Source organism: Peromyscus leucopus, chromosome 20, assembly GCF_004664715.2.
Source record: "Peromyscus leucopus breed LL Stock chromosome 20, UCI_PerLeu_2.1, whole genome shotgun sequence".
Taxonomy (NCBI): Eukaryota; Metazoa; Chordata; class Mammalia; order Rodentia; family Cricetidae; genus Peromyscus; species Peromyscus leucopus.
In genome coordinates this window covers 43,408,902-43,422,366 of record NC_051080.1, presented here as the reverse complement: position 1 = coordinate 43,422,366, position 13,465 = coordinate 43,408,902, and the positions used below count along the sequence as shown (strand labels likewise).

General features: G+C 43.0%; 1 protein-coding gene across 1 annotated transcript in view; it reads left to right on the top strand.

The window, feature by feature from the left end:
• Rgs22 (regulator of G protein signaling 22) overlaps positions 1-6,361 on the top strand; it is a 137,536-nt gene extending 131,175 nt beyond the window's left edge. The window contains exons 24-27 of the mRNA XM_028884482.2: positions 2,472-2,564; positions 4,890-4,983; positions 5,387-5,436; positions 6,172-6,361. Of these exons, the coding sequence (XP_028740315.1) occupies positions 2,472-2,564; positions 4,890-4,983; positions 5,387-5,391 (192 nt within the window). The 3' untranslated portion in view covers positions 5,392-5,436; positions 6,172-6,361. The remainder of the gene's footprint in view (positions 1-2,471; positions 2,565-4,889; positions 4,984-5,386; positions 5,437-6,171) is intronic.
• Positions 6,362-13,465: the final 7,104 nt, after the last annotated feature.

Genomic DNA, 13,465 nt, shown 5'->3' with positions numbered 1-13,465 from the left:
GAGTCCCAAAGGTCAAATTCAAGAATATGATCAGGCTTGGCAGCCAGGGCCCTCTGAAACCCACTTCTTCCATCTCTACACGAGTTCAGGGAGATCCAACTGAAGCTACCAGGCTTGTGTGGCAAGTATCTCTACCTGCTAAGCCATCTCTCCAACCCTAGCCTCTTTAAATACTCTTATTGTAGATGGTAACTATATTGTTACCACTTACTGGTAACTGCAAACTTCACACTTGTGTTTATTTTCATATGGAAATGTAAGGAAGACCAATGTAGTAGCAGCAGATATTTGTTTCAAACCTACAACTTTTTATAATATAAAATGTATACTGAAAATAACCTTTGCAATAGATAAGACTTCTCTGTGGGTATGATTCCCAACCTCAACTATCAATTAATAGAAATAGTATTTATCTTACATGACTTGAGGGAAACTAATTGGCCTGGTAGGTATGAAAGGCCATTCAACCGTGGACTCGTCAGGTATTATCTGCTCATTTGAGACTATGCAGCTTAGTAGATAAGGAGCCTTGGGCAGGACTTCCTGGCTTTGGATCCTAGCCCCATCATAAGTTCTAGTCCCATTACTTCTGTTTTCTCTTTTTATTATTTTAAATCTTTTATGTGTATGTTTGTGTGCGTGTGACACATGTGTGCAGGTCCCTGTGAAGACTAGAAAAGGGGTTTGGAATCCCTGGAGCTGGAGTTACAGGTGAGCCATCTGCCATGGGTGCTGGGAACTGAACTCGGGTCTTCTGAAGAGCATCAAGCCGTCCCCCCAGCCCAATTCGATCATCTTAAGCGAAGCAGTTCAGTTCCCCAAGTTCTCGTCTTGTCAGTAAATGGAGACAGTCACAACACTTGTATCCCAGAGGACGGGGTTGAAAGGATATACGCAACCCAGTAAATCACACGTAAAGACCAGCTGTCTTCACAGTCATCGAGATCTTTCTGTCAAAATGGCATCAACTGCATCACCCATTTTCATTCTTGAAAGGAGTTAAATGGAGTTAGACCACCTGAAGAATGTGACTAAAGAAGACTTAGGAAAAGTTTTAATTGAACATCCAGTTTAATACCAAGGTCATAAGAACAGTGTCACATCAATGTAACTAAATACAAATTCCAAGCTTTGGGGGCTGGCAAGATGGTTCAGCCAGTAAAGTGCTGTGAGTCTGGTCCCTAGCACCATGTGGATAAGCTGGGCATGGTGGCATGTGCTTGTAATCCAGCACTGGGAGACAGAAACAGGAGGACCCCTAGGGCTCACTGGCCAGCAGCCTAGCCTTCCTTAGGAATGAAAGACCCTGTCTCCTTGTGTAGCTTGACCTGCTTAAGGGCCCCAGGCAGTGGGATCAGGACCATGCCTGGTGCATGAGCTGGCTTTTTGGAGCCCAGTGCCTATGATGGGACACCTTGCACAGCCTTGATGCAGGGGGGGGGGGGCTTAGACTTGCCTCAGCTGAAGGTACCAGGCTCTGCTGACTCCCCATGGGAGGCCTTGCCTTGAAGGAGGTGGGAATGGGGGGTAGGTTGAGGGGGAAGGCTGGGGGACAGGAGGAGGTTGGAGAGGGGGATCTGTGGTTGGTATGGAAAATTAATAGAAAATTTCTTAATAATAAAGGAAAAGAAAAAAGAAAGAAAAAGAAAGACCCTGTCTCATAAATACTGTGCTGAGCACCCAAGGCTGTTCTCTGGGCTCCATATTCAGATGTATCTGTATACTTACGAACACACACACACACTTGTTTGACAACACATATTTTTTTTTAACATGTTCATTCTTTCTAGTTCAGCTAACATGTTTCTAGGAAATTACTATGCATGAGAGAATCATCATGAAAATGAACACAGATGTATGTATACTGATTGATTTCTAATATACAAAGTTGGAAATGACCTTAGTTTCCACTTGAAAGGATGAAGGAAGGCATCAGGCGGACTCTCTCATCCACACAACGTAACGACAGCTACTCATGTCACCATCGGCAAATATCTGAGTGCATGAGACTGTCAGCCACACAACGGAATGGTGTGTCCATTTTACCACACAAGAGATACTGTTCTGCAAACACTTGGTGCTAAGCAATCCAAGGCCTGCCTTTCAGTTCTGCATTTCTTCGTATTGGGACGTATCCCAATACACCTACATGAAAAAGGAGTACATACACCTTGATTCCATTTGTAGGCAGATTATAATTCTGTGTCCATGCATTTTCCCTAGTGGAAAATCTGGCTCTATGTTCATGAGAACTGTAGTCCTTCTTTGATGCTTGGATTTTTATGTTCTACCTCATTATTTGTCTTATTTTTTTTCAATGTTTTTGTAATAATGTGCCAAAATTAAAGATCAAAGTGCAGACTGGCTTGAGGCTTCAAGTGTCGTACCCACCATGAACTCCTCTCTTATGTGACACTGTAACTTCTGAGGGCCTCTGATCTGCTTTGGAGTAACTCGCGCTCTCCTTACAGGCCGTCAAGCAGTATGCAAGCGCCACAGGCTCTCTAACCAAAGCCCCCTTGGCCAGCGAGTCCTTACTGGGCCTGCAAGCTTACGGGCGGCAGGTAAGACGCAGGGCCACTTCCTGTCCAGAGCAGTGGGTGTACAGTGACTTGGTCACTCAGCAGCAGGAGGTTGTCTATGAAATGGGCCCGTGTATGGTACAGATATGAAATGGGCTAAAATGGTAATCCTAAGAGAGACTGGAAGAAAAGGTCCCCCAGCCTGCAGAGAACATGTACATTACCCAGTATAATAAAGGGAAATCATGTTTTATGGGTTTGGAAGTGCTTCCCCAGCGCATGCGGGAGTTGAAATTCAGGGCCTTGTACATACTAGGTATGTGGTCCTTCGCTGAGTTCCTCCTTAGCTCACAAAGGTTTAACTTGAAGACAGTGAAGTGACAGTCTTCCTGAAGAAAACAGTATAAATCCAACAACCCCCATAGATTAGTGTGCTGAGTTCAGAGATGGAGGAGAATGCGAAATACTTAGTCTGTTTCTTGATTCTTTGTAGTACATGCCCACCACCTAATACATTTGCATTTTTATGTTTATAACTAGTGCCTTCATACCAATTCTCTGAAACATGAGTTTAATTTATATCCATTTTTAATGACTTGTGTTAAAAAGTTTGCATCTTAGGAGAATACTAACTCATAAAACAATGGTTTCTGCACTTAAAAATGCCAAATAAGTTGTTACCCTACTGAGATAACTGATAGGCTAAAACTCTCATGGAAGAAGAGAAATGGCTGATTTTGTAGAGATGTGTACTGACAGATCTATCTGAAGTGGATGATGGCCAGTACATGCATCTGCAAATGATCGGCATGACCTGTACACCACAAGCTTAAACGAGGGATGTGGACATAGAGGCTTTGTCCTGAGCTCTGTCGGCGTCCAAGTTTACTCTGCTGCCTGAAACAAGGCATAGAATCTCCTCTGAGCAAAAAGAGAAAGGGTGACAATGCTGATAACGATGATGTCGTTGATAACAATCGGGTCCCTTCTGTAGGAAACTGAATGGCTTCTGGATGTCAGAGGCACCTTTAAAATATGCATATTTACTATTGACTTTTGCTTTTTTAATTCTGCATGTTGTCACTCTAGAAAATTAGGGAATAATAATCAATTACTGTTATTCAGTAGTCAGCCTAAATTCAAAGCTATCACCCCCAAAATAATCTTGGCTGTTTTATAAGCACCTAAGTTCATTATCAGTATAAAGATAACTGAGTCACTCTTACTGTGTCCCTAAGCTCTTGTGACATTGTTCACTGGTCAACTGTATCATCACCCTCACATTCTTCCTCACTCAGAGAATCTACAGATTCAGGTCAAGGCTACAGACAAAAGTAGCTTTGTTATGGAATAAATATTCTTAGGAAAGTAGAATAAAGTAGGTTGATGATGATGATCTGTGGTACACAGTTAAAAGGATGAAAATGCATAAATGGGGAAAATCTGTATTATCATTTGAGATATACAGCCGGGCAGTGGTGGCACACGCCTTTAATCCCAGCAATCAGGAGGCAGAGCCAGGAGGATCTCTGTGAGTTCGAGGCCAGCCTGGTCTACAAAGCGAGATCCAGGAAAGGTGCCAAAGCTACACAGAGAAACCCTGTCTCAAAAAAAAAAAAAGAGAGAGAGAGAGAGATACGACAGAAATATCTCAAATATATTCCTCTTTGTTTCAATTTGTTCTGTTTTTTAAACAGTATCACTATATAGTTCAGGCTGGCCTGGGCTTTAATATGTATCCCAGGCTAGCCTCAAAAATATGCTTATCTTCCTGTCTCAGACTCATTCACACTGGAATTACAGGTATGAGCTACCATATCTAAGATGTACTTTCCTTGGTACATGTTTGTAGCTAGAGTTTTCCTGCCTTGCCCACAGTCAGGACAAATCCTTGTCACCCGCCAGTCCCACAGCTGCTCAGACCCAAACAAGTAAACACAGAGACTTATATTGCATACAAACTGTATGGCCATGGCAGGCTTCTTGCTAACTGTTCTTATAGCTTAAATTAATCCATTTCCATAAATCTATACCTTACCACATGGCTGGTGGCTTACCAGAGTCTTCACATGCTGCTGGTCATGGTGGCAGCTGGCAGTGTCTCTGACCCTCATCCTTCCGCTTCCCAGAATTCTCCTCTCTCCTTGTCCCACCTACTTCCTGCCTGGCCATTGGCCAATCAGTGTTTTATTTATTGACCAATCAGAGCAATTTGACATACAGACCATACCACAGCATGCATTATATGTCAATAAAAAGTTTAAAGAAAGGAGCAGTAAAGATTTATTTTACATTTAGTTTGTTTCCTAAGGGAAATCTGGCAAAATTTTTAATAATTAAGTTTGATTTTTTTTTTTTTTTTTTTAGCCAACCTGGTGCTATTCGAAGTATATAGAAGCCTTGGAACAGGAGCGAATCCTTCTGAAAATTCAAGAGGAAATGGAAAGAAAGATGTTTACAGGTAACTTTTGCCTCCTGTGCAGAGTTGCTCTGTGGACGCCTCACACAGACTACTTTCTGGAGTTTGCAGCAGCCACTTTCACTTCGTGTATCTTTCTCTTACCTCTGCGCAGGTGCGTCATCCTTCACAAATTTGCTTAAGCTTCCTACTGGCTCCGCTGTCTTTGAAGGAGAACTTGTCTCTCCACAGCACTCAGAGTTGGTTCCCAGGGGTCCCCCTCAGCTCTGGTCCTCTTTTTGCCTCTTTGCTAACCTTCCAGAACCAGACGCACCCACTCTCCCCACCACCCACTCCCCACCCTCCAGTGAGGAGAATGTTCAGTCTCTCTGTGTCTAGGATTTCTCCTCTGCTGAGGAAGAGCGATAGATAAGGACCCAGACCTAATACTTCTCCCATTTTCCAGGGTAGCAACATTCAAGCCCGTGTTCACACTCTGCTGCTGATAGGTACCAGGTAAGTCAGAGTGTGAGACTCCCTTTGACTGAATACCCTCCCACATAGGCAAATCTACACAGACCCAAACCACATGCCCACTCAGACACACCAGCCACACACTCATGCCTCACTACCAAACCAAAGGGTAGGAACAGCTACTCTTCTGATTTATGTACAGTCTCCCAAGAGGAGATGTCTCCAGGGAGAATGCTTCTGTTTACTCCACGCCATCAAGGACCTGGGAGGGGAAATGTGCATTTCTAGCTCAGGCTTCCTAAGCTCCTCTAAGCTGGGAATGTGTAACAGACTAAACTCCAAGCCCAGTTCCTTCTCCATTCAGATACTGATGGACCTGTAAGATTTTACTGGATTCTAATGTTAGAGTTTAACGAGCGCTTTTCAGAGCAGTCTAGAGGCAGAATGTGGTGTGTGTGTAAACGGCCAGGCCATATACTCAAAGTAGCCGGTGAAGGCACCTCTCTTACCCTCTCTTATCTGGCTTCACAGAATCCCATTTTCTAGCACTTGGGGGCTTTGGGGGAGCAGGTGGCTAATGTTCTCAGGCTGCTGATCTTGTTTTCTTTCTAGTCAGCCTCCACACCGCACCCTCAAAGTCCCCCGCCTGTTAGGTTAACTTCATAATGCCCTGAACATTGAGGACACCACATTTGTTTGTTTTTAGTGGAAAGCTCTTTTAAATTTTTATCATTATTGTTTGGATATCTTTTCTCATTCATTTTTTTTCTTTTGCAGGATTTCTTTAAGCCAACTTTAACTAACATGAGAAGCTGAAAACTCAAGTTTTTGGATAGTCTGCATTACTTTAGAATACTATACTATCTAGGCTAGAAGAATTAAAATTGTTTGCCTATTATAGTCCTCAAGGAAAAAGCAATATTATGCCCCTTGAGCAATCTTTCAACAAATGTTCCTGGCAGGCTTACTCTGGTTAGCAGATCTATTATTCATTGGGTGACTAAGGGTGTGACTATTCCTAGTATAATTAACCCAAGAAACAGAAGAGCCTTCCACCCCCATTCCCGGCTATGATGAGACTATGCTGAAGTAGTGGTTTTCACAGAGCAATGTGTGCATGGCCCACATAATGTGGGTTAGCATTTCAGACTCCATGGGGCACTCCCTGCAAACCGTCCAGTTACTCATGGGAGATACTCTGAAACTGCCATCATTACCAGAAGCCTAGGTGACTTCCATACAGACTCACACTACAGACTCTTCATTGAGGCACACTGTTAGGGCAGAAAGCAACAGTGCTCGGAAAGAGACAAGCTCTGGTCCAGGGCTACACCTGTGGCAAAAGAGAACCAGACACACACCTTCCGATGTGCACCCGGGAAAGGAGGACGTGTAAGGAGTGACCTGAGAGGGGCATTTGTGGCACACATAACTCAGGACCTCCAAGAACTACAACCCAGATTAGAAACGATGTCCTACAGCCCCACACAGTCCCAGCGGGTCTTTTCAAAGACAAGACTGTCACCCCAAATCTCTAGGTAGTTTGGAATTTTCAATGGGGAAAGTATCAGCTGGCATACTTCATCTTTCTCCTAAAGAAGGGACTCACAGACGGTTCTGGGTTTGGGGGTGAGGCTCCTGCTGTGAGCTGTCCTTGACCCTCCTGAGTCGTCAGGATTACCAGACAATGTGTGGACCACCTTGCCCTGCTCCATAAAACGTCCCGAAATCCTCTGGTGGCTGTGGAACTGGCCACTGTCTCACCAAGCTCTTGTGGTTCCCGTCCTGCATCCTTTACTTTCAGTTGAGATTCTGTTGGTTTGTTTGTTTTCTTGTGGTTCAATTTTCTGTCCTCTCAACATGTGAGTTATAATTCTCTTGAAATTTCTGGTTTTCCCAGAGTCTTCAAGGTTCATTTCAACTAATGAAAGCCCACTTTCAGATTAGATATCCTGGGTAGTACAAACATTGTAGGATATGAAGAAAATTAAGATAAAAATAAAATACAATATAGTTTTTTTTGTTTTTTTTTTTAACTCTTAGCTCGCCACCCAGCTCCCAAATAAATCACACATGGAGGCTTATTCTTAATTATACATGCCCAGTCTTAGTTTGGCTTATTTCTTGCCAGCTTTTTTTCACTTTAAATTATCCCGTCTACCTTTTGCCTCTGAACTTTTTCCTTTTCTTATTTCTATATATCTTACTTTCACTCTTAGTGTGTGGCTGGCCCCTGGTGGCCTCCTCTCTTTGTTCTCCTGCTCCTCTTCCTTTTTCCTCCCAGATTTCTCCTTCTATTTATTCTCTCTACCTGCCAACCCCACCTATCTTTTCTCCTGCCTCGCTATTGATCGTTCAGCTCTTTATTAGACCATCAAGTGTTTTAACAGGCAAAGTAACACAGCTTCACAGAGTTAAACAAATGCAACAAAAAAGAATGCAACACATTTTTGCATCATTAAACAAATGTTCCACAGCATAAACAAATGTAACACATCTTAAAATAATATTCTACAATAACATTTCCCCCTTTTGTCTAAATAAAAAGAAAGGTTTTAACATTATAGTAAAACTATATACAACAAAAAGTTATCAAGAATTAATTTACAATATTCAGTCCATTTGCATTTAGCAAATTCAGAGAAAATGCTACATTATCTATCTTATCTTAGTGAGTCCAAAGTTTTATACCTAACTTGCTATCATAACTAAGGAAAACTATAACTATAAAATTATTTAGCCTTTAACTCCATCAAAGACCCAGAAGAATGTACTATTACCTAACAACAGAGACACTTGACTGCCTGGACGGTCACCCAAAGTTCCTTTGCAATGTTGGGGCATCCATCTTCAGCCTACAGGCCCAGAATATTTGGCAGACTTTTCAGTGAAACAGGAATTTTCAAGACTATCCTGCCTTGTATTGGCAAAGTTCAACAGTCTTTTTCCTCTGTGTCCTGCATGTCCAGTCTGCACAGCACATTGTCAGCAGTCAAAGGCAAGAGCAGTTTCTTTGCCCAGCGGCTAACCTTGCCACAATGAAAGCGAACTCCATAAGGAGTTATTTAATACATACTACTTATTTTCACTTATTCCTTCCCTGATACTCTTCCTTTCTTTATACAGATAGTTTCTAACCTATACAGTTTTTCTTCTCTTAAAAGACTTAGCTGTATTTGAGACTTAGAGAACCTTTTCTTTCCTTCCCTTTTATCAGACAACTTCACAGGATACAAAAGTATAGGTTAGCAGGTTTTTTCCTTCAGTGCCTAAAATATCTCATTTCCCTCTCTTCTTGCTGTGTAATTTCTGAAGAAAAGTCAGATGTCACCTTTGCCTGTCTGTGGGGAAGTTGCTCTGCCCTTCCCCTGGCTTCAAGGTCTTGGTCCTCCTGAGTTTGAATGGCCTGTGCTGGGGGCTGAGGAGCTGGCTCAGTGGTTAAGAGCTTTCACTCAGCTGCAAATTTCTGCACATCTGTCCTGGGTGCTGGTCTCTAAGCCTCTTGTGTCTGTAGCTTGGCATCTGTCATTAGTTTTGGAAAGATTTGCCGTTATCACTGTGAATGTTGCTTCCGTTCCTGTCTCTGCCTTCTGCTCTTCCCTCACACAGCCACCTTCCTTCCAATCCTTTTCCTTCTCTGCATTTCAGTTTTGGAAGTTTCTACTAGTCTCTCTTCAGCAGTGACCACTCTAGATAAGCTCATCACGTGTTCTTCATGTCTGAGATACTGGTTTTTATTTCTTGTGTTTCCATTTGATTTTTCCTTGGAATTTCTTCTCTGTGCTTGCATTATGAATCTGATCTTGTATATCATCCAGTTTTTGCTTGGTTTGATTATTTTTTTATAGACAGGATTTCTCTGTGTAGGTTTCTCTAGGCTGTCCTGGAACTAGCTCTGTAGAAGAGGTTGGCCTCGAACTGAGAGATCTGCCTGCCTCTGCTGGGATTAAAGGTGTGTGCTGCCACCACCACCCAGTTATCATCCAGTTTTTAAGGGGGAACTCTTAATTATTAAACACAGTCATTGCATGCTTCTCATTTTGACAGTGCCAACATTCCTGCCATCTTTGAGCCTGGTTCAGGTGTTGCTATTGTGGTTTGGATTGTGCTGTCTGCTTTTAGACTTGTTAATTTTTGTTGAAGCAAAACATGTACACAGCAAAAGAAGATGAGCTAGATAGAGGTGTGGGCTTTGTGATAACCAGGCCACCACCAAAGGCACAGCTTTACTAGAACTGACAGAAGGAAGACTCTGTTTCGTTTTGGTGTGGGCTTTGTGTGTATCTGTCTGGCAGTAATTTTGAACTTACTATGGTAGAGGAGTCTGAGATTTCCTCTGTGCTCTTAATTGTTTCTTCTCTGAATTTTTTTGCTTGCTTGTTTGTTTTGTTTTTCCTAAAGCCTCCTTGATAGTATGGAAGGCTTGAAGTTCTTGTTAAACCTCATTATGTGGAAAGAAGAAACATATTTTGTCTTATGATTATGTCTCAGTGTTTTAATGAGCCTGAATGGAGTGTTTCTCTTTTGCCAGGTTGTTGGAGCATTGGTTTAAGGGGGGGGGGCAAAAAAAAGCAAAACAAAACAGAGTCTTCCCTCTGTCAGTTCTAGTAAACTCAAGGAACTATAGAGGTGGCTGAAAGTTTTCCTGTGTCCGCCCCCAGTCCGCAGCTGCTCAGACCCAGGTAAACACACAGAGGCTTTTATTAATTAAAACTGTTCGGCCATTAGCTCAGGCTTAGTACTGACTAGCTCTTACACTTAAACTCAGCCCATTTCTGTTCATCTATATGTCGCCACGTGTTCCATGGCTTTACCTGTGTGACATTACATGCTGCTCCCTGGATGGCAGGCTGGCGTCTCCTGACTCAGCCCTTCTCTTCCCAGAATTCTTCTTGTCTCCTTATCCCGCCTACACTTCCTGCCTGGCTACTGGCCAATCAGCATTTTATTAAACCAGTGTACAAAAAACATTATCCCACAGCAGCCCCCTTTCAGCAGTAGGAGAGGTTTGGCCTGGTCTTCAAAGGAGAACATGATAGAATTCCAAGGGGGTAAAACTCAAGAAAATGGAGCCATAGAGGTGGCTCAGCAGTTACAGCACTTAGGAGCTCTCCGGAGGATGCAGGCTAATTCCCAGCACTCACGTGGTATCTTACAACTCTCTGTAACTCCAGTCTCAGGGAATCCAACTCCTTCTTCTGGCCACTGTGGACATCAGGTGCATACATGGTATACAAACACACATTCAAGCAAAACATTTATACACATAAATAAATCAATAAAAATTAAAACAAAAACCAAACAACAACAACCCTCAAGGAAGAATGGAGTCACCCCTAAGACTGAGCCACTGAGAGGTTTTCACTTCTGTAGTCAGCCTCATCACCTGCTGCCCTGCACCTGGTGTGCTGTGCTTGTGTGTTCCTGCCTGCAGGCACCACCTTCCTGCAGGCGGAGATCACCCTGTTACTACAGGTCTTTGATGCACCCATGAATTGTTGCCTTTCTGTTCACTGAGCTGCTTTCTTGTTGTAGAGGTGATTGTGATGACTTCCAACACTTTACATGTCAGAGTGGGCTCTGATGTTTGACATCTGTGTTTTAAGTATTCTGTAGACAGTTTGCTTAGCTATAAAATTTATAGTTAAGAAAGGTTAGTTTATTAAATTGATGGTCATTTTTATACTATAAGTATTTACACATTCATTTTTGGTTCCTCAAAGCATGGAATAGAATCGCTGCCATCAGGAGAGATTTTCCTGTAGCCATGTGCCCATGAATGTCTGGTCCTGGCCTGCTTGTTGTTCTTATCATCCTTTGAATTCTCCATTCCTCTCTATTGCTGGGTAATTAAATTACCTTATTCTAGAACCTCACCACCTGGAATCTGGAACTTAGTTTATCTCTTTCTCCTGCATGGCCACCTTCCACCCGCCTTCGGGAACTCTAAAAGCAAACATGATATTCTCCTGGCTAAGTGCCTTGCTGAGGTGAGGGCTGAAACATAGGCCTCTTCCTCCTGATATTGGTCAGACCTGGTGATACTGCTTTCTTACAGACACAGATCGCCACAGCTGCCGAAGTCACTGTGCAGCAGCAGCCTCAGCACAGCCTAGAGGCAGCTGCCAGTTTACTTTTATACTAGTACCTTACATAGAACACCCAAAGAACAGATGTTCAAGAAACAGTTGTTGGGAAAAAAGGAAATGACTCTAGTATTAACTCCCTAGAAGGTAAACACCACTGTTCATCGAAAACACGTACTATAGCGATGTGCTGTAGTGAACCATCTACATGACAGAGCCTACAACCACCCAAGAATCTCCTTTGCACTCCGTGCATGAGTGTGGGACTGTCTGTTTGTGGATTGGGTGGGATGGCTCACCTTCAGTGTGGGTTAGACTTGGAACTGAACCAGACAGGAGACGCTGGAGAAGCCATGAACAGGCAGCACAGATCTGTTCGCTTCTCTCTGCTCTTCATTGTGGCTGTGATGTGATTAGCTCCTTGAGATCCCGCCTCTACTTCCCCCAAATGAAGGGCTGTAACCTGGAATCATAAGCCAAATAAACCCTTTCTTCCCTAAGTCAGTTCCTTGCATTTAATATAGTGATGCTATATATTAGACAGCCTTAACTGTCTTTAAATCTGACCTGAGTGTGTACAGATAACTAAATAAATTCTAGTTGTGCTATATTTGGGCATTTGATGAAACATTCTTCTTGATTTTAATGAGTTTTCTTTAAAAAAAAAAAAAACCTCTCTTTTGTAAGCTTGAACCTGAGCTCATAGTTTTGTTACATTATTTGAGATAAATATAAGTATTTTAAAGGAAATTCAGTAGAAGTAATCCAAAAGTACTCTGGCCAGTTAAAGATATAATTTGTACTTCTCCTTCTCCTTCTCCTTTTCTTTCTTCTTCCTCCTCTTCCTTCTCCTCCTCCTCCTTTCTTCTTCCTCCTCCTTTTCCTCCTCCTCCTCCTTCGTTTTTCCAGACAGGGTTTCTCTGTGTAGCTCCGGATGTCCTGGAACTCACTCTCTAGACCAGGCTGGCCTTGAACTTAGAGATCCACCTACCTCTGCCTCCTAAGTACTGGATTAAAGGTGTGTGCCACCACTGCCTGGTTGAGACAGGGTCTCTTCATGTAGTCTTGGCTGTCCTGGAACTCACTATGTAGACCAGGCTGGCCTTGATCTCACCAGCTTTGCCCCTGCTGGGATTAAAGGCGTGTGCTACCACATTTGACACGCTGTATTTCTTAAACATGTGTCTTTCCATTTGTCATATAATTGAAAAATACAGCATAAAAACTGAGTATACTTTCTTTTTCTAATTCTGATACTGTTTACAATGACAATGAAATTTCTGCCTACAGAAATACATCCAGTGAGGGTGGGCCTGTGGCTCAGTGGAGCACTTGCCTGGCGTGTGGGAGGCCCAAGCTCCAGACAAAATAACAAGTCATCCACAGACTCAGCAGAAATCAAGTCTAGTTCTGCATCTGTTGCAGTTTCTTATTTGGGGCAATTCATTTAATCTCTTTGAATCTCTGTTTAGTTGTTCATAAAGAACTCAGAATCTTTTGTAGCTTTAACTGTGGAGTTTCCTGCTAATTAGATTTGTTCTTTGACAATTTCCTTTGTGTGGATGGGGCATCCTGTTTAGTTTTAGCCTCCACCTGTCATGTCTCCCTCCCACCACCGTCAAGTCCACCTCTTCCCTGCAGGTTCCTTTCCTATAGTCATTTCTAACTCTCTCTCTCTCTCTCTCTCTCTCTCTCTCTCTCTCTCTCTCTCTCTCTCTCTCTCTCTCTCTGTGTGTGTGTGTGTGTGTGTGTGTGTGTGTGTGTGTGTGAGTGATCTCAGCATTTGGGAGACCAAAGCAGGAAATGAGTTTGAGACCTTATCTCAAAACAAACAACCAAAACCTCAGGCTGCTCAAGTCTGAGAGGCTGCCAGTGCAGTGTGAACCATTCCCATCACCATGGCTTGCCACTGCAGTGTGAAACCATTCCATCTCCATGGCTGCCACTGCAGTAGTGTGAACCATTCCATCGCCATGGCTGCCAGA